Source organism: Metopolophium dirhodum, chromosome 8 (genome assembly GCF_019925205.1).
Source record: "Metopolophium dirhodum isolate CAU chromosome 8, ASM1992520v1, whole genome shotgun sequence".
In the NCBI taxonomy this organism is placed as follows: domain Eukaryota; kingdom Metazoa; phylum Arthropoda; class Insecta; order Hemiptera; family Aphididae; genus Metopolophium; species Metopolophium dirhodum.
In genome coordinates, this window is record NC_083567.1 from 8,120,064 (window position 1) to 8,138,552 (window position 18,489).

At 29.7% G+C, this 18,489-nt stretch overlaps 2 protein-coding genes across 7 annotated transcripts in view; one reads left to right on the plus strand and one right to left on the minus strand.

Moving 5' to 3' along the window:
* The window catches only part of LOC132951278 (uncharacterized), a 33,700-nt gene extending 20,695 nt beyond the window's left edge, over positions 1 to 13,005 (plus strand). For 3 of the 6 annotated variants that reach the window (XM_061023076.1, XM_061023077.1, XM_061023075.1), the window contains exons 2-16: positions 2,850 to 2,939; positions 4,459 to 6,366; positions 6,431 to 6,618; positions 6,678 to 6,880; positions 6,941 to 7,056; positions 7,119 to 7,222; positions 7,396 to 7,413; positions 7,483 to 8,790; positions 8,858 to 9,070; positions 9,146 to 9,275; positions 10,231 to 10,354; positions 10,426 to 10,521; positions 10,599 to 10,913; positions 10,984 to 11,072; positions 11,934 to 13,005. In XM_061023076.1, the coding sequence (XP_060879059.1) occupies positions 2,888 to 2,939; positions 4,459 to 6,366; positions 6,431 to 6,618; positions 6,678 to 6,880; positions 6,941 to 7,056; positions 7,119 to 7,222; positions 7,396 to 7,413; positions 7,483 to 8,790; positions 8,858 to 9,070; positions 9,146 to 9,275; positions 10,231 to 10,354; positions 10,426 to 10,521; positions 10,599 to 10,913; positions 10,984 to 11,072; positions 11,934 to 12,172 (5,103 nt within the window). In that variant the 5' untranslated portion in view covers positions 2,850 to 2,887 and the 3' untranslated portion in view covers positions 12,173 to 13,005. Of the gene's footprint in view, positions 1 to 2,849; positions 2,940 to 4,458; positions 6,367 to 6,430; positions 6,619 to 6,677; positions 6,881 to 6,940; positions 7,057 to 7,118; positions 7,223 to 7,395; positions 7,414 to 7,482; positions 8,791 to 8,857; positions 9,071 to 9,145; positions 9,276 to 10,230; positions 10,355 to 10,425; positions 10,522 to 10,598; positions 10,914 to 10,983; positions 11,073 to 11,933 lie in introns of those variants that run through there. The other 3 variants (XM_061023078.1, XM_061023079.1, XR_009665321.1) reach the window with 3 other exon arrangements.
* Positions 12,970 to 18,489, minus strand: LOC132951280 (sorting nexin-13). Its single transcript, XM_061023080.1, has 17 exons — positions 17,854 to 18,489; positions 17,691 to 17,799; positions 17,512 to 17,624; positions 17,109 to 17,407; positions 16,851 to 17,023; positions 16,663 to 16,776; positions 16,477 to 16,600; positions 16,232 to 16,390; positions 16,032 to 16,168; positions 15,831 to 15,956; positions 15,486 to 15,663; positions 15,331 to 15,426; positions 15,117 to 15,259; positions 14,681 to 15,058; positions 13,691 to 13,905; positions 13,508 to 13,620; positions 12,970 to 13,445 (listed from the first exon to the last, which is right to left on the minus strand). Exons 1-17 carry the CDS (start codon positions 17,952 to 17,954, stop codon positions 13,249 to 13,251), a joined length of 2,775 nt encoding a protein of 924 aa, XP_060879063.1. The 5' UTR covers positions 17,955 to 18,489; the 3' UTR covers positions 12,970 to 13,248.

Genomic DNA, 18,489 nt, shown 5'->3' on the forward strand with positions numbered 1-18,489 from the left:
GTAGGTAGGTACTTTTTTTTATATAAAAACATCTGCATTATTATTTATTTATAATTTGTAAAATTTAAAATTTAAATGTATTTATAACATATAGAGACCTACTTCACTATATTATATTTTGATATTAAAACTTCGACTTAAGTAAATTTGTAGGTAATTTGATAAAAATAATTGAAAATTATTTATCATGTTGTTTTTTTTAAATTTTAAATTTTTCACGTTATTATATTTTTTAAATATTTAGTTTTAAAATAAATTATGTATTAACATAACATGTCCATTCACCTAAACAATTCCTGTCGTACAATACTAATTATAAAAAAGTTAATTTGATTAATTTTAATAATTACATTGAATAGTAAATGTATCTTATTTTTCGAGAAAAAAATTCATTACACTGCTTTTAACACAGTATTAACTTTTCAACTTTAGTTTTCTTTATTTTAATTCATTAATTTGTAGTAAAAAAAAATAAAATAGTTCGATGACCTTAATTTCATCTGATACAAAATTATAATTTTGTGGTACTATTTTAGGTTTTTAAATTTAAACATGTACCTTTGTCGTCAAATTAGTTTTTTTGTTTGCTTTTGTTGATTTATATCGAACGCGAAAGCTGGCTGTTTTGTAACTCGTTAATGGACATAATAATAATTGGCCAACGGGAAACTATGATTTATAAAAACAACTTACAACTTGTAAAAAAATCTTATGTACAGAAAAAAAATGTGTTTGCCTTCACACTTAAATTATAATATCGGATGGATTTTTATGTAATTATTTTTATTAATTATGCAACTTACTAAGCTTTATACGAATACCATTTTTTTTTACAGATAGATTATTTAGTTAGGTACCTATTATAATTATTAATTTAATTTAAATTTTATTTCAAAAATAATTGTTATCATATCTGAAGCAAATTTGAGAGTCGTTACGCACGTGTCCGCGTTAATATTCGTTATCTTGCTTTAAAAGTTTTAACTGACATAATAAAATTCCAAACTTAATAAATATCTTAACATATCAGACCTGCTATAAATATTTACAAAAAAAAACATTTTCTAACTTTTTTTATTGAATTATTAACATATGAATAAATGTGAACTATATGTATCCTTTTCTGATAGGTACGTATATTATTTAATATTTTAGATCGTTTTGCAATTTTTTTGACGCAATATAAACATACCCATTTAGGTAGCAAAATATAAAAGAGCTTATTTATATTAAATTAAATTCAAGGCGTTCCATAAAAATAATCTAAAATTGCAACTATTTTGGTTTTACGGGAAGGTGGTAATTCAGGTGTTTGTAGGATAAACACATTCAACTATGATGCTGCAGTTAGATGTTTCTTAGTTTTCTACTTGTCTCCCTAAAAATTAAGATTGGAATCTGACGACTTGGCGATAATGGAACATGGAGTGGTTGCCGCAAATCGATTTTATATTTAAGACGTTCAAGTACAAGTATGGACGGAAAATGTGACAGTGTCGCATATAAATATATAATAGCACCAGCACGTATCTTTGCTTTTACCTCATTTTCATCATATAGTTCAATATTTCAAAGTTATAACCTTATGGGTATATATGAATTACGTTGGGATTTAGAAAACTCTAAATGTGATAGTAAATTGCTGAACAAATATTTTGCGATGAAAGTTCTCTTGGCATCTATTTCATTGTTAATTTTCAATTAGTTTATCCTACGAATTTACGTGCATAATCGTGCAATATTCGGAAATTTTAATGCACGTTTTCGTCCTTCGTGTATTTAAGGGTCGAATAATATTATACGTCACAGGACGAACGGCCGCAACGAAACGGTCCCAATTTCCAAGAACCAATACAGTGATGCTGTGTTTCCGACTTGTACAAATCTAGGTCACGCGTTAGAAACACGTGATTCACGTTCATGACTGTACGAGCTAGTTGGTGTTGCAGACAATGTAGTCGATATTAAAATAAATATTACGAGACTGGATTATGATTTCAGTATAATTTATACTATTTTTATATTTTCATGATTTGGAGATGATAGAAATAATAACCTATATAATATGGGGGAGGGTATGGCATAATGATTAGGTTCATCGGCTGGCCTTTGAAAAATATTAAAAAATTTTTCTTATAAACCTGTTATCAACGATCCGAGTTTCGTGTAAATTTGACATTTTAAACCCGACGAATGTCATCTTGTGACAACAAAGAATAAAAGCTCAAAATATACCTATGACCTCGTTGCATCGCGTTGACGTTCTCCGACTTGCTCTCCTTTCGAACCCCTATGAAACAGGTTTTCTTATGTCAGTGGCGTGTGTGAAACGCGTATACTGCGAACTACCGTGGTAAAAATATTTTTGAAGCATAATAATTGATTTCCATACTGATACGAATATACGATATGTTTTATCATAGTCTACAAGTCACAACATATTATTGTACAAAGGCCTCGAGAATCTTCTAACAATTAATTGATCTGTTTTTAATATTAAACACGTTTTTCTTAAACTATTTAATTATTTCCCATTGCGTGTTTCTGATGACCTCAGTGGCGAAGCCAGGATTATTAAATGATGGGGGGGGGGGGGGGTTAAGTATAAAATTTAACCAAGTTTTTACAGTTTTTCGAATTTAAATAATACATTTGTTAGAGGAAAACATATCAATGGGAAGGTGGTTAAATACCCAATCCGCCCTGGATGACCTATCTTATTTATTATTAAAACGTTTATTTTATTCATTATAATATCATTTTTTAATGTATATAAAAATGTATAATCATTAACAATTTTCCTACTCCACGTATAATACTATACCTAATTTGTATATTTTATGTTCTAGATTTACGTACATTTCGATCAACTCCATAAGGATATAATATGTTGGGAAGCAGTTTGCACCATCATCGGAATATGTCATTCCCTCATGGTGGTTAGTACATATATTAATATATTAGGATATTACCTATCTGCACTGACTGAACTTATCATTACTGATAGTATTATCACCCTTCTATCATATACATATTATTTATCTATTTTGTGATCCAAGTAACAAATATAGTAATAAATCCGTCCTTTAAATAATTGTTTATTATTTTATTTTGGTAAGACCTTAAATGTATTTTCCATTTCATGTTTATTCAATAATAATAAAAATATTATGTTTGTTCGTTTTTACTTAGTACTTACTAGGGTTGTGTATAAGTTAGTGCCCAACTGTCCAAGGTTGAATAACGATTTGCTAGGTTAACTATTAATAGTAAGTGAATACAGCCCGCGTATACGAATATCCACAGCATCGTGTGACCAACACATTAAAATTAAATAAAACACAATTTTCTTGTTAAAAAAAATATGGAAAAAATCCTAATGTAAATAGGTAGATCAAGTATCTACTGTGTTTCCTAAACTTAAATTTGAGCAAAATAAATACAAGATTAATCTAGTGTTTAACTTTATTTTTCAATAAAATGATCAAATGACCAACAATTATAAACAATATTTCAATTATATCCAATATCCAAAGGGTTTTTATGTGTCATCAAACTAATTAGGTATATTTATATTTTCTCGGAAAGCACAATTATATGTTATTATTTTATGGTTAGTTTATATCTTTTTACAAAAAAAATTCTACTTTATTACAATAATATTAGCATCTTATTATTTGTTATTTTAGGAAACTTCATAAAAATATTTATGCTTAAAACTCGTTTTTATAGATTTTTACTTTTATTTGAATCTAATCTTTTTCACGATATTAATTAGGTATTAATTCGTTTTTAATTGTGTACGCTTCAATTTACAATATGTTGTTTAGATTATATTATTATATACTTGATATTGTTTAATCATAATATTTATTTATAAAGTAATTGTTTGTTTTCAACAATATTGTATCAATAGAATGTTTAAAACAAATTCATTGTGTTTCTTGTTCATAATATCATGTCTTAAGGGTTTCTGTATAGGCAAATTTAATTTAAGATAAATTAATATTATCTAAGAAATATAAGATTTCAATACACAAAAACATATAAAAATATAAAATATGATGGAAACAGTGGCTACACTTTTGATGGGTAGAGTAAAAATAAAATTATTGGTATATAGTGACATTTTAATATTGTTACTATTACATTTATGAAAATGTTAATTTACATTTCTATTGTTTTATTAACTGGGTGCCACTGTTTAAATAATATTGTAAGATTTCAAGTCAATAGTTACTTATTTTTTTTTTTATTACAACATATTATTTTGATCTCTTATTTTATTTTTATTGATTACTTGATGCATTAATATATTATGTACATTCATAAATTATAAGTATTGTTCAATTTAAGTTTTTTAATCTCTGATTAACCATAATTATAATGAATATTCAGAAAAAAAATTCTTATTTTAAACCAAGTAGTTTCATTATATATTTTGTACATATGTTTCAGGTTCTGTGATACATAATAATATGCCTCCTACCGTTAGTAAAAAAATGGGAGGTGGCCGTCTGAATGCCGTAGTGAACAAACTCCATTTAGCAAAACAATGTTCAACAGATAACCCTTTTCCAGATATGGTTTCTGAAGAAAGCCGTTTATCTATATTACAAAATTTATTAAATCCTGCGCCATCGTCGAATTCAGAAAAGAAAAACTTACGTGCACCTCCAGCGTTGTTTCCACTCACTTCAGAAGTAACGATCCAACGTTACCCTGTTGTTCATCCAATACATGATAGACCGTTGGATGTTTTCCAAAGACTTAAACGTCTCGGAACAGATATTGAAATGGAAGAGGTCGGAAATGAAACAACACTGAGCCTTATACCAGTTTCATCATCTCAAAGTGCTTCTGTTTCATGCATTCCAACAAGTAGTTTCAAAACTAACTCTCCTGCTACCAGTCTCATAGTTCTGCCAAAAACCAATGTGTTCAATAATAGGAAAATACCAGAGCCTTCTGTTGTTCTTGAAATGAAAGTAACTCCAAAACAAAAAGCTCAAAATATATTTTTTAATGGGAAAACAGACCTAAAAAGTTATGTGTTTTCAATTGATCAATCACAAATAAGTATAACAAATAATGGACAAAAATTATATTCATGTAATGTATGTTCAGGCATATATCAACGGAGAGGTGCTCTAAAAAAGCATTATTTAAAGGCACATATTAACTATCATTTTTTGACATCTCGTGACTTGCAAATAGCTGGTTTTAAAGGTGAAAGACTTGAAAAAATGATAGAAAAGTGGAAGAGTACAAAAGGTCATGTTGGTTACTACCACTGTCATAAATGTTGTATATCATATGGTACAGCTATAGATTTACGGAATCATGTGATGAATCATCCTCCTGCTTTACAATCTAATGCTTTGAAAAAAATACCTGATATTGTTAGCAAAGTTTGTGAACTATGCTTGTATTGTGATAAAAAAATTGAAAATGAAGAAGATCGAAAAAGCCATTTGTCCAAGATGCATCCTCCCAAAAGAAAAAGTCACATATGTACGTACTGTCAAATAAACTTTTTTGATTTGTATACATTACACAAACATATGTGTGCCTCTCATGAAGACGTGTACTATGGCTGTGCGGAATGCAAAGAAAGATTTATTTCTAGAGAGTTAGCTAAAAACCATAAAACTATTTGTTTGAATAACTTATGTATAAAATTAGAATCTGATAATAATGTGAAAAAAGAGCATTTAAAAGAAGAAGAACCTCCAAAAATCGAAATAATAGAATTAAAAATAGACGAACCTATAAATGTTAATATTAAAAATGAATTATCAGATGAAGAACCAAAAAAACAGGAACTCAAGAAAAATGATGAACCAAAAACAGAGGAATTCAAGAAAAATGAAGAACCAAAAACAGAGGAGTTTAAGAAAAATGAAGAACCAATTAGAGAAGATCAAAAAAAGAAAGAAGAATCCAAAAACTATCCATTTTACTGCCCAGACTGTAAAAAAGGATTTACTCAACAACCAAACTTAGCACGACATATGAGTTTAGGGCATGGTAAAAAGTTGGAGTACAAAAAATCTAAAAAGTTATTACAGCCTTCTAATAAAATAATTTTATCAAAAAAACTTGTGAAAACTCAAGAAAAAGAATTAAAAGACGAGATTCAAGATTTATCTGCTAAAGGAACTCAGTATGTTTTTTTGAATAATAAAAATGAGCTAGTCACAAAACAAGGAGTACCATTTGATATCTCTTACATGAATCTTGAGATTCAAACCAGAATCAGACGTATGGTACCTTCGTTGTATCCTAGTTCGTCACCAATAGAGGATGATATGAGTTCATTAGAGGTTGATGCAGCTTCTTCGTATGGTTTTCCAAGTTCTCACGGTGAGTACAAATAGTTATAATTTTTATTTGTACATACAATTACCATTTGTTTTCTTTTATGTAGACGTTGAAAGAAAAAAACTTGAAGGATTCAGTGGTGAATGGTTATATCCACGTAGTTATATTTGTTCAGCATGTCCCGCTACATGTTCCAATATTTGGGATATTTTCTACCATAAGTGGAATGTACATCCTAATGTACTTTGCCATCATTATGACATACCATTAGATCAGCTTCCATCTCAAAAATGGGTAATTTTATTATTTGTCTTTATAAAACATAATCATTAATTTAATTGTTAAATTTGAAGCGGCCAGAAAGAAATTTGAGTAGAGTAGGGTTGTTGTCTGAATGTGAGGAACCACAAACCAGTTTGCCGCAATGTACGAAGTGTGGAAAAATAGAAAATGATATTGCTCAGCTTCATAGACATTTATTAGATTGTGGTGGCGATACTGAGTGGCTTAAGACAATGATTCATACAACCAAATCGCCTAATAGTAAAAAGTCTAGGTAAGGTTTCTTTCATTTTACTTATTTAAAAAAATTTAATTATTATATCTTATGTAACAGAAAAAATTGGCGGCCTTTTAATTTCCGAAGACGTAAGAATGGTAGGGCAAGACATGGTCTTAAACGAACTCCACCTACACCACCTTTACCAGTTGTAAAAACTAAACCTGGTGATGGTAAGTACTCAATATTCTTTTACTGTTTTATAATTTTATAATTTTATCTTACTTTTTTACAGCTGAAAGTGTCAGTCGTATGATTGCAGATTTACCTCCTAAAAGAGTTACAAGACGTTTAGTATTTGAAGCTCCCAATGGGAATAATCAAGCAACAATAAATAGCGTAAGTAAAATATTATCAATAATAAAAATAAAAAAATTCGTAGACTGCATCATTATGAAACAGATTTTAGTTGGTTTTTCTATATTTATTTGTAATTACATTTTTGGTAATGGTTAGTTACAATGATTTATAATATATAATTAAAAATTTACACGCTGCTCTGAAACACAAAGAAGTCTGTATGCTCAAAGGTATATTTAGACACAAAAATGTTTATAGTTAAAAATATATTTTTAATCACGAGTTTCCACATGTTTTAGGTTCCTATCGATATGAGCAGCCGTAATCCGACTGTTTCAAGTTCAACCACATTATTTAATAAGAAAGTTAAAAAGCCATTGCCAGTTTTAACTGAAACTGCTATGCTTATTTCCGAAGCACCAGATTTCTTACGTAGTCTTAACATCATGCGTGCTCCACTGAAGTCAGCTGAACATTCACTTCCCAGTAGTAAAACCGAAACTGAAGAAATAATTGCTGCCATGAAAGAAACTTTGATGGCTTCCCCAGCACCTATCCCTGTTATATTGCCTAAGAAACGTAAAAGACCTATTTTTGACTTTAAGCAATTAGCTGAGAAAATTGCCAAGCACGACCATAATGAAATTCTTGATTCAAAAGTCGAAGAAGATAATGACAATATAGAAAAGCCTATTCCTATTCCTGTGGCAGTAAAAAATAAAGGTAAAAAATTGATGAATGAAATAGAGGTTGGATTGATAAAACAAAATAGGCTGCGGAGGAAAAGAGAAATTCCATCTGTACCTGAAAAGGTAGTTCCAGTTCCACCGAAAAGATCTAAAATTGAAAATAACGCAAAAAGTATAGTGGAATCCATTCCAATTAGTAAATCCAAAAAACCGGCTATATCAAAGAAAACAACTAAAGTCCTTGAAAAGAAAACCATTGATGACAATTTTGTTTCCAAAATACAAACCCGTAATAGGAAGAAAAATTTCATTGAGGAGTCTTTGTCCAATGAGATATTACCTTTGGGTAAAGATGATTCTTTAGCAAATAATAATGAATCATCTAATAGTTTTGTTGACTTTGAGTCTAGTCAAGAAGTCCCTTCATCTGAAGTTCCTCCAAAGCAAAAAACAGTTAAAGTGAATCCTTTTAAACCAAAAGCTAGAAACAGAAGAAAACCAGGAGTTTTTTTCGGTTCAAGAAAACGAAAACGTAATTTAAAGACTGATAATAAAAAACAACAGCCTTCATCAAGTAAAGTTGATGATGCACCTTTATTATTACCAAAGTTAGAGTATTCTGATTCAACAAATCTAATAGTTTCGGACCTAATCGATAAAGTTTTACCTCAAGAAATTATCAACACTGATAATAACGTACAAAATTTACCTCAGGAATTAAAAAAACCTATTGAAAATGAATCCTTAATGGCAAATGTTAGAGAAGAAAATAAAGCTACAGCTCCAATTAGTACTGATACAACAGAGTTAAAAGAACCTGAAGAAGTTGCAGAACCACGTTGGCATACACAGGCTGATGCTTTTTTTGACTTAAATTCCTCTATTAGTTTGGGATCAATATTGAGCTCAGTTAATCAGGCTAGTTAATTTAGATTTAATATAAGTATTTTATGTATTATATTTGCTAACTATATTATTTAAATAGATATTGGAAGGTCCTGACTGTAATGTTGCGAGTACAGAAGTAAATGATTATTCATGGACAGAGTTACAACGTGCAATGGGGGCCACTGATGAAGAAATGGCTATATTGCAAAATTTTGGTTCTAACTCATCTGAAGAAGGTCAAAATGTAACTAGTGAAAATGGTTTGGATCTATTAGACATGGACAATAGAGAGGACACCAATAGCAATCAAGTAAATAAATAAATTGTTTTTGTGTATTTTATACAAGTTCAATAAAGTAACTAATACAAATATTTATTATTCCAGGAACAAACAGATACTCAAATCAATAGTGAATTAGATTTCAAATGTAAAGTATGTGATCAATGTTATAGAGGTGTTGCAGCATTTCGTATTCACTCACTTGATGTCCATAGTATTGAAGATCCAGAATTGGGTAAGTCATAGATATTTGAAGATAAATAGTGGTTGATCAATGTAAATTAAAATAGCTTGGTGCCAACACATAATACTTAATCAGTTCCTTCCGGAACAAATAATGATTAAAATGTTTAATTTATATTCTTCATATATAGGTAAAATTAAAATCCTCGTATAAATATAATAAAAATATAAAATTTTATTTAAAAAAAAAAAATTATTTTGTAACAGTTGTCAGTATTTATTTTGATGCCAAGTGGCATTTTAAATAACATACAATATTTATAAATTATACATATAGTAATAATTAGGGAAACAGTATATATAATGGAATACTAATAGTTTACAAGTACATAAAATGGAGAAATACATAAAAAAATTATATAAACATAAGGTAGCCAAAAAACTAAATTAATTTAATACTGGTGAAGCATTTTGTGTATGGAAAGATTGTTACCATACGAGGTAGGATGTGATAAAATGTAGAAAAGTGAGTGGTTCCTTGTTGGATAGGCTGATCCACAAAATGAGATTGATACAGTATTAAAATGTAGTTCTTAATTATGCCTAACTTTTTTTTATACTTGAAAGAAATTCTGTGTTGCACTAATTGTTATAAAGGATTTATATTAATTTAAACTATTACAATTATTAGTTATAAATTATAATCTATATAAATTTACTTAGAAATATTTTAATACATTTTTATATAATTGTTTTTTACAAAATATTAAATTTTTTTTAATCATGTCTTGATTTGGATGAGAAAAAAATTGTAAGTTAATGTATAAAACAAATTAACTTAATGTTTCCAATAGTTATTAATCATTGTTTATTACATAGTTACATTTCATTATGTATATATTAAATTACTACCTACAATTATTGGAAAAATTAAGAATTTATTAATATTTAAAAAATTAATAACATGTAAACTGGATAATATTTTTTACAATTATTTTTATTTTTAGTTAATGTAATTAAATCTGATATACTACTTGTGTGTTGGGTTTGCAAGCTCATAATGGACGGAGGAGAAGAAGAACTCGACGAGCACATGGCAAAAGACCATGAATTTGATGATGCTCCAAATAGGTATGTATATATTTATTGCTAGCTTGTAAAGAAAAAAACAATTAATTTAAAAAAAAATGTGCTTAAATTAGTGAAAACGGAAAGGAGTTGAAAAATAAAATGGTTAGCAAGTTGGGTGAAATATTGGACCAAGCCTTGAAAAATCTCATTTCTTCTACACAAAAACCGTAATACCATGAACATATTTTGTGAAATTATTATATGCTAATTACCAGACATAAAATTTATAAATAATTAATTTCAGTTGTGCTGGCAAAACCTGGAGTGGTGGTGCGATAACTTTGTTGGGAAAACTATGTGCTCTACGCAACAATGAAAAGGGCACAACTGTATCAAGTAGTGTTGCCAACTCTGCTCTTGCTAAAGATTTGCGCAAAGTAATTGGACGTAACAACAATGGGTCTAGTGCCAGAGCTCAATCTAGAAGATCAAATACGGCTCACGCTCTCCAACTTAATGCGCGTTTGGCGGCATTGTCGGTGGCTGCCAAACGGCTGACACCTGTGGTTCGCGCCGACTGTTCGTCCAACATTTACAAGTGTCCAATTTGTGACATTGGGTAAGCACTAGAAAATTTTAAGACACGTTAAACGCGGGATCATATATTTAATTGTGGACTATGTTCTTAGGTTCGAAACTACGAGCACTAGAAATAAGCACATCAGTCGAGCGCACAATAGCCCACAGAAATCAAACCACGTGGAGACTGCTGTTCAACGTAAGTTATTGTCCCAACATTTTATTACCAGGCGCGTTGTATATGCAATTTCACTACATCTATACGCGTCTTTTTTTATGTATTTTTATCCGCGGGAGTATGACACTTTTACACAGACAATGCGGGCATTTTTGATTTTTCTCTCATTCCGTATTCGTAACAGTAATTTATAACAATATTCGGGCCATAAACGTAGTTGTTCCGAAGCGATTTTTACGAATTTTTTTTTTCGGAAACCCGTTTTTCAACGAGTTAAGAACAATGGTGCGATCAGAATTTGTCGGACGGAAAATGAATAACCTTTCGAAGTTCGCGATATTACGCATACGCAGATTATTCCACGAATCTACATAGGAAATGCAGTTTAGCACCTCTCGAGCGATTTGTGGGAATTTATCAAGAAAACCTACGTATTTCAACCACATCAGAACAATGGTGTGATCCGAATTTGTAGGTCCTATATAACCTTTTGAAGTTAACTATTTTGCGTATTTTACACAGCGCGCAGTATATATCGAAAAAAAAGTAAATTTTATAACTTTATTAAATAGTATGTTATTTATAGCACTGCGTCACTGTAGTTTGTAACACTATAAATATATCTAATCATTTTTAATCATTATTTATCACCATATTCCCACGTATCCCAATCGGGGTTTTTTTATATTTAAACTTGAAAACGCGATTTCGAAGTTTTTTGACCATAACTATTAACTTCCAAAGGGTTTAGGCGCTAAACTGCTTAAACCATATTCTGGACCAGTGTCTCGTAATATTATTATCCAATACTATTTCCTCTTTTATCTGCTATTTTGATCTTGAGTATCCAATGATAAAATAAAATAATATTTTTTCTTACAGTCGATTCGACTCTACAGTCATTGCAGACAACTGTACTGGAAGAAACGCCCGAACCTTCAGACAATGTGCAGCCCATGTTTTCACTGGGTACAATGAACCGTAGGGGACTAAAAAAGTTTAATAGCACTTGCAGCGAAGAAGTGCGAGCGCGTGCAAAACAAGCATTGCGTGACCTAGAAATTAAGTCCAGATTGAAACATTACACATTTTCTGGTGACCAACAACCCTCGCCCAATTAATTTGACTGTTTGTCACTGCCCTTCTGGTCACCTTGTATTATATTGATTCCATGTTAACGGATTGCCAAACTGTGTTCAATTCACCCGTAACTCGTTTATTTCATTCTTATCAAATATAACTATAATATGATAATATATGATATATTATATTATAAAGGTATTATATATTTTTAATTTTTGTTGTAAATAATTGATATTACAGGTAATACTACTTGTAAATTATGTTCATTAAAATATTCCCTATAAAGACATTTTTTTTTGTTTTGTTGTTTTTATTTTAAGGTTTTTTATTTTTACCTAAATGCTTATCATTTTTAGGCAATTTTAGACTGAATAGTGTTGTTCTTTTTTATCATGATTTTAACAAAGCAAAAATTATTGTATCTAATGAGCTTAAAAAAAACTATTTTAACTCCACGAATAAAATTTTTTTTCCTTTATTTAACTTCTAATTAATTTATTATTTCTTTAGTGATAATTATGTATTATACTTAATCTATAACTACAAATTGTGTAACTGATGTGCCTTTGTATTATATAAATAATATTTTTATTTACACATTTTGTTGTAACATATCATTTTACAAAGTCACTTAAACTTGTCAAGGATAGAACAAGATTTTCATCTGTCACCTTCCACTTATGGCTTTTGTATTTTAGTATAATAATTATGATGTATTATTGGGTAACTATGTTATGTGTAATTATTATTTTATTAATAATGAATAGTTAATACTAAAAAATAAAAAAATTGTTATTGTCTAGACAAATATCATTAAAAAAAAAAAAAAAACAAATGTACTAGATTTGAAATATATTATGTAAAAACTGTTTGACAATTGTTTCTCCCTATCACAAAGTTGTTATAACTGAAGTAAATTAAAAATAATAAATAGATCACAGCCATCCTGTGTGTATATTAATACACTATATTCCATTTAAAGATACCATTGCACATTAGCTTGTCTAGTTGACAATCATTTGCATAACTACATACAAAAAAGTACATATACATACTACATAGTAAATTTAAGTGTACACAAATATAATAACAATAATTTTAAGATAATTTGTAACTAATTTCGGTTTAATATAGGAGGGTTTTTGTGTAGTTTATCAATGAGGCCACTAAAATTTGGAAAAATTAACAAGAAACATGAACTAGCCAAAACATAAGCCAAACGTTTGTTAAGGGTTTTGTGCTGGAGCATTATGACGGCTAAATAAATGCCACGCCTTGTTACGTCGCTGCCCATTAAATGCTTCAATTCATCTAAATATATGTGTGAAAAATATTAATACATTTAATCAATATAATATTTGGTACTGATTTACCAGAAACAGAAGACATAAGTGCACATTTAGCAGCTACAAGTGTTCTAAGCTGTACTTCTGCGTCTCGAAATTGTACTTCTGTAGCACGTACACCATCTGGCCACAATGAATTTCTATAGTGGATATTAGTATGGTCATTAAAAAAGTATCTGTGCATAAAGATATAATTAGATATAACAATACTTGATCGCAGCAATCAACAATGACACTCTATAAGGATCAGTGACAGTTGCCACATACTCTTTGAACCTCCTGTTAACTACATGACCAAATGAAGCCCTAATAATATGTTGTAATAACATGACAAATCGTTTCCGCAGCCATTGTTGTTGTTCATCTACTTCAAACACTTCTGTTAATAATAGCAACACTGCACGCATGGGCATATTGTCATCATCCTACAGATAAATTTAAAGTAAACAAATTGAAACATAAAATGTGTTAATGTTTTTAGATTCTGAGAAATTAATTTACAATGATGTATGTTTTAATTTTTTTATGTATTTACACAATTGAAAATCACATTTTAAAATCTTGAAAATCTAATGATGTCTTACTCCGCTCAGAATCTAATAACATACCATGAAATATACTTAGGTTATAGCAGTCCCTAAAATTGTGTGTAGTACGACACACATTCTGTAATACGAAAAGTGTAGAGTGTAATGCGAAATTTAAAAATGTTTTATTCTAATTAAACCTTTTTAATAATATTATTTATAATTTTATACCTTCACATTTTTTTTATATTTCAATGGTCTTTTGCCAAACCAATTTTTTAATTATTATCTACTACACAGACATACAGTAAACAATAATTTGTGTTGTTACGTCTTATACTCATATTATAGTTATTATTATTCATTGTAATTGAGAGTAGCTTTTTTTATTACTATAAGCTTAGTAGTGAACGGTGGTATATAGTATACTAGTGTTTATCTAGAAACAATTTAGATTTGACCGATTCGGTACTATGTACGTAGTACGAAAATTTGGATATTTTAGGGACTGGGTTATAGGCTGACAGACCGTCACAGCTTAGTATTGTTTTTTGTTTACTATGAATAATGATATATCATTGAATTCAAATTTAACACATCCATTACAGTGACCTCACTCGACACCTATTGTATAGCAGAGTAGTCCCCACTTGCCTTCTTTTTTTTTACTTACTTCTTCAACCAACATTCTATTAACAGGTTTGGATGGACCAAGTACTTTGCTGATATTGTCCATAACACCATCAACAGTATTAAATATATTATCAGGTACAGTTTTTACAACGTTTCCAACAACCTTCAACGGGTTGAACAAAAGATTATCGACAGTCTTGACAAGATGACCAGATAACAGTGCTTTCTTGTCTTCGGGTCTTTGTTCGAGGAACTGTTCAACCATTGTTTGTATTCCAGGATAATTAGCAACAGTTGACGATTTCAATAAATTATGTATAAACTGATTGAGCATCATCATACGCTTTTCTAAAACCCGTCTGTCCGCATTATGAAATGTTTTTTTGGCTGGAAATGATAGTTTACCTAGTTCTGAATACTATAAAAATAACTTAAATCATTATGAATTTCTAATAATAATTTTTTTACAACCTTACTTTATCTTTTACTCTTTGGTAGAGATCATAAAAATCAGAATATCGTTTATAAACATGCCAGTTCTCTTCTTTTCCAGACATATAAACTCTAGTAATGGAAACTGCATAAACACCAAATGTCTTACCACCCTCATGCACAAGTCCTAAAAAGTAATGTGGTTATCATTACTTAAACATTTAAGTGTGTAAAGTTATTAATACTATTAATACTAACCAGTTTCAATTATGTCCGCTGACAATATTGACTTGTCATCTTCTGATTGACCAGGACTCAAGGCTTTACTACCTGATAGGAAATCGCTTACTTTATCTGAAAAACAAATAACATAAAAAATACTAAAGAATAAAACAAAACATAACTTAACTTACCACCAGTTCCTTTAAAAAGTTGCTGTACAGCATCCATTGGTATTAAAAAATCAGAAGCAGGCATAGCTAATTCTGGTTCAAAAATGTCTTCTGAACCTAATGATTTCATTTCCAAATCAGTTATCAACCTTGAACAACATTCATGCTTACCGAAACCAGATATAATTCCTTTTTCAGGCTAATTAAAAATATTTTAATTAGTTTTACATGGATGTATATATAATATATATATAATCAATTGCTTAAAAAATAAATATCCACCATTACTAATGATATTATTATTTAAAATATGAGATGTAAATTTTTTTATTTAACTTAATATTTTAATCTTATATATGCATATACCTTTAATAGTGTCTTGTACAATGCATTTTGAACCTCATCAAACCATGTCTCATCTACTGGATCAACTTGAATTTTCTTTGCTAGAGATTTTACTAGATCATCTCCAAGTTCATTATGAATATCGGGCTAATAATTAATGAATACATTAAGATATCTTTACTATTGCTGACATTATAAAATTACAATGAATCTAAACTTTACTTTTTGACCAATGTACAAGGAGTACAATTTTTTTGCTTCGTCTCTAATATGATCCACTGTTGCTAGATCAGATGATGAATATTGACTAGGATCTCCACTAACATTTTGCATCTGTTCATGCACAAATTGTTTCCAACCTAATATTGTTAAACATTTTGCTCCAAATCAATAACATAAGACAATATATACTAAAAACTTACCATCAATATTAATATAAAATGATATAAAACTATCACAATTTATTGTAGTCAAATAATCAATGAAGTATGGTAAAGCAGTTTTACTTTCAAGAATCCACTTTAAAGATAATGAATCATTCTTCGGAGAGGACATGGAATGTTCAAATGACAATAAAAAATCTAAAAAAAATTAAGTCAATTAATGGTAGGTCATATTAACATAGATGTATACAAATATATTATAACATAATAAGCAAACATTTTACCTAAAGATCTGTCTGATTGTTGAGGAATACTATTAACAATTGACTTAATTAAATTAGATAAAAATAAAAGACTGCTCAGTTGTTGTTTTGCTCTGCTATCTGATTCACCAGAATCTCTTGACCGCTAAATTATTTGTAATGTTTAATAATTAGGTAATAATAACACTATTATTATAGTATACCTACCAGATTCATAATTTCTTTTTTGACTAAACTGTGCACAGCATTTAATTGTTGATTTGATTTAGTTGACCTCAATACTGTAAGAAATGTCTCATTAGTTACTGGATAGTCGCTGCACTAATAGTATAACAAAAATATACAACATTAAATCTTTAATAAAAATAAATATAAGTTACTTATCAGTTATTTACCAGCCATATAATTAATTGGTTAACATAATCTGGATTACTAAGCATGTTTATAGTTGTTAAAAATAGTTTATTTGATATTATTTCACGTATCAATATGCGTATAGTTCGACATTTGAAATCATTTTCAGGTGTAACGTGGTATATTAGTGCTTCTGATATATCCCTAAGCCATTCTGTAATAATAATATAGTAAATTAAGTAACGTTAAATAAGACATTTTTATGATTGTATATTTCTCTATATAGTCTATAGTATTACTTTTTTCATAATTCTCATCCAAGCAGACATTTGCATGTGATGTACCTAATCGATCAACATCTTGTTCATGTTGGAAAAATATAGTTTCAAAATCAACTTCTTCAGTATTTTTTGAGGATGTGGCTTTCAAAGATTTTCTATAAATACGAATATGTTTGGCCACTTCTTCCGACAAGTTTGTGCATACAAATTGCAGAAAATCTACCTGTTGTAATCGTTTAGCCATGCAACTGATTAAATAACTAGTTGATTTATGTATTTGAATAGGAAAATCTTCATCGTCGCTCAATTTGTCATACCTTAGATAAATTATAATATTAAAGACTACTTAAAGACTGAGTAGATTTATATAACAAAATCCAAAAACTATACTTCAACCTAATAATTAAATAGCAAATTTTACCATGGATACACATAGTCCCTTAGAATATAGTCCATAATGTCCGACAGCTGGTGATCTATATACTCGGAACCACTCAAGTTCACATCATCTTCGATTATTTCTTTTGTAGATATCTTAAATATATGATAAACATTGCATTAGAAAATCGAAAACGAGCAATTTACTATGTGCAAATTTACAGTTTTGGGATCGAACAGACTGTAGACTGTGTACTCTGAGTCTTTTTTCAACGATTCCACGAACAGAGCAGCTTTTTCTTCGACGGTAATGTAAGCTAAACATATCACACTAAACAAAAATCAATTAAAATACTAAACTGATGGAACTCACATTCGGAGTTACCTCAATAAAAACGCCAAGAGTACGGAAACGATGATGGTGGTCAACCACAAACCGAAAGTCGTCACGCAAAGCGCAAAAAACATCAAGACCCAACAGATCATGGTAGTCGACCTTATCTCGTCTACGCGAAGCGGTTAGAGGAGATCATGCCTTATGGATCACCGGATTGGACGACGATTTACTGACAGTAACAACTCTTGCACAACGACAGTAAATCAAAATTAGAGTAGGATCAATAACAGACCGTATTTTATTCGTTCATTACGTCGTTCGTGAAGCCGATATTCAAACCACCACGCACACGTCTTATATAATAATATATTATTCGTATATGGAAATGTCTTGTAATGATTTGTCTGATGAAACTTCAGATACTTCAATACGAATAGATGAATTTTATTCTGAATCCAAAATTCCGAATAAGACGAACGAGTTACGAGTAGTACAACTATGAACTAACGACAGGGAACAGCCCGACAGCCGCAGCCCGCAACACGTACGACTACGACCATGCCATAGAAAATAGATAAGAATATAATTCACAGCCCGCGAATTATAGCTGTTCGAGAGGAATACCAACTACCAAGCATGAAGTAGCCTGCACAGCTGCTGCTGGGGCCACGGACGCGATGTTGA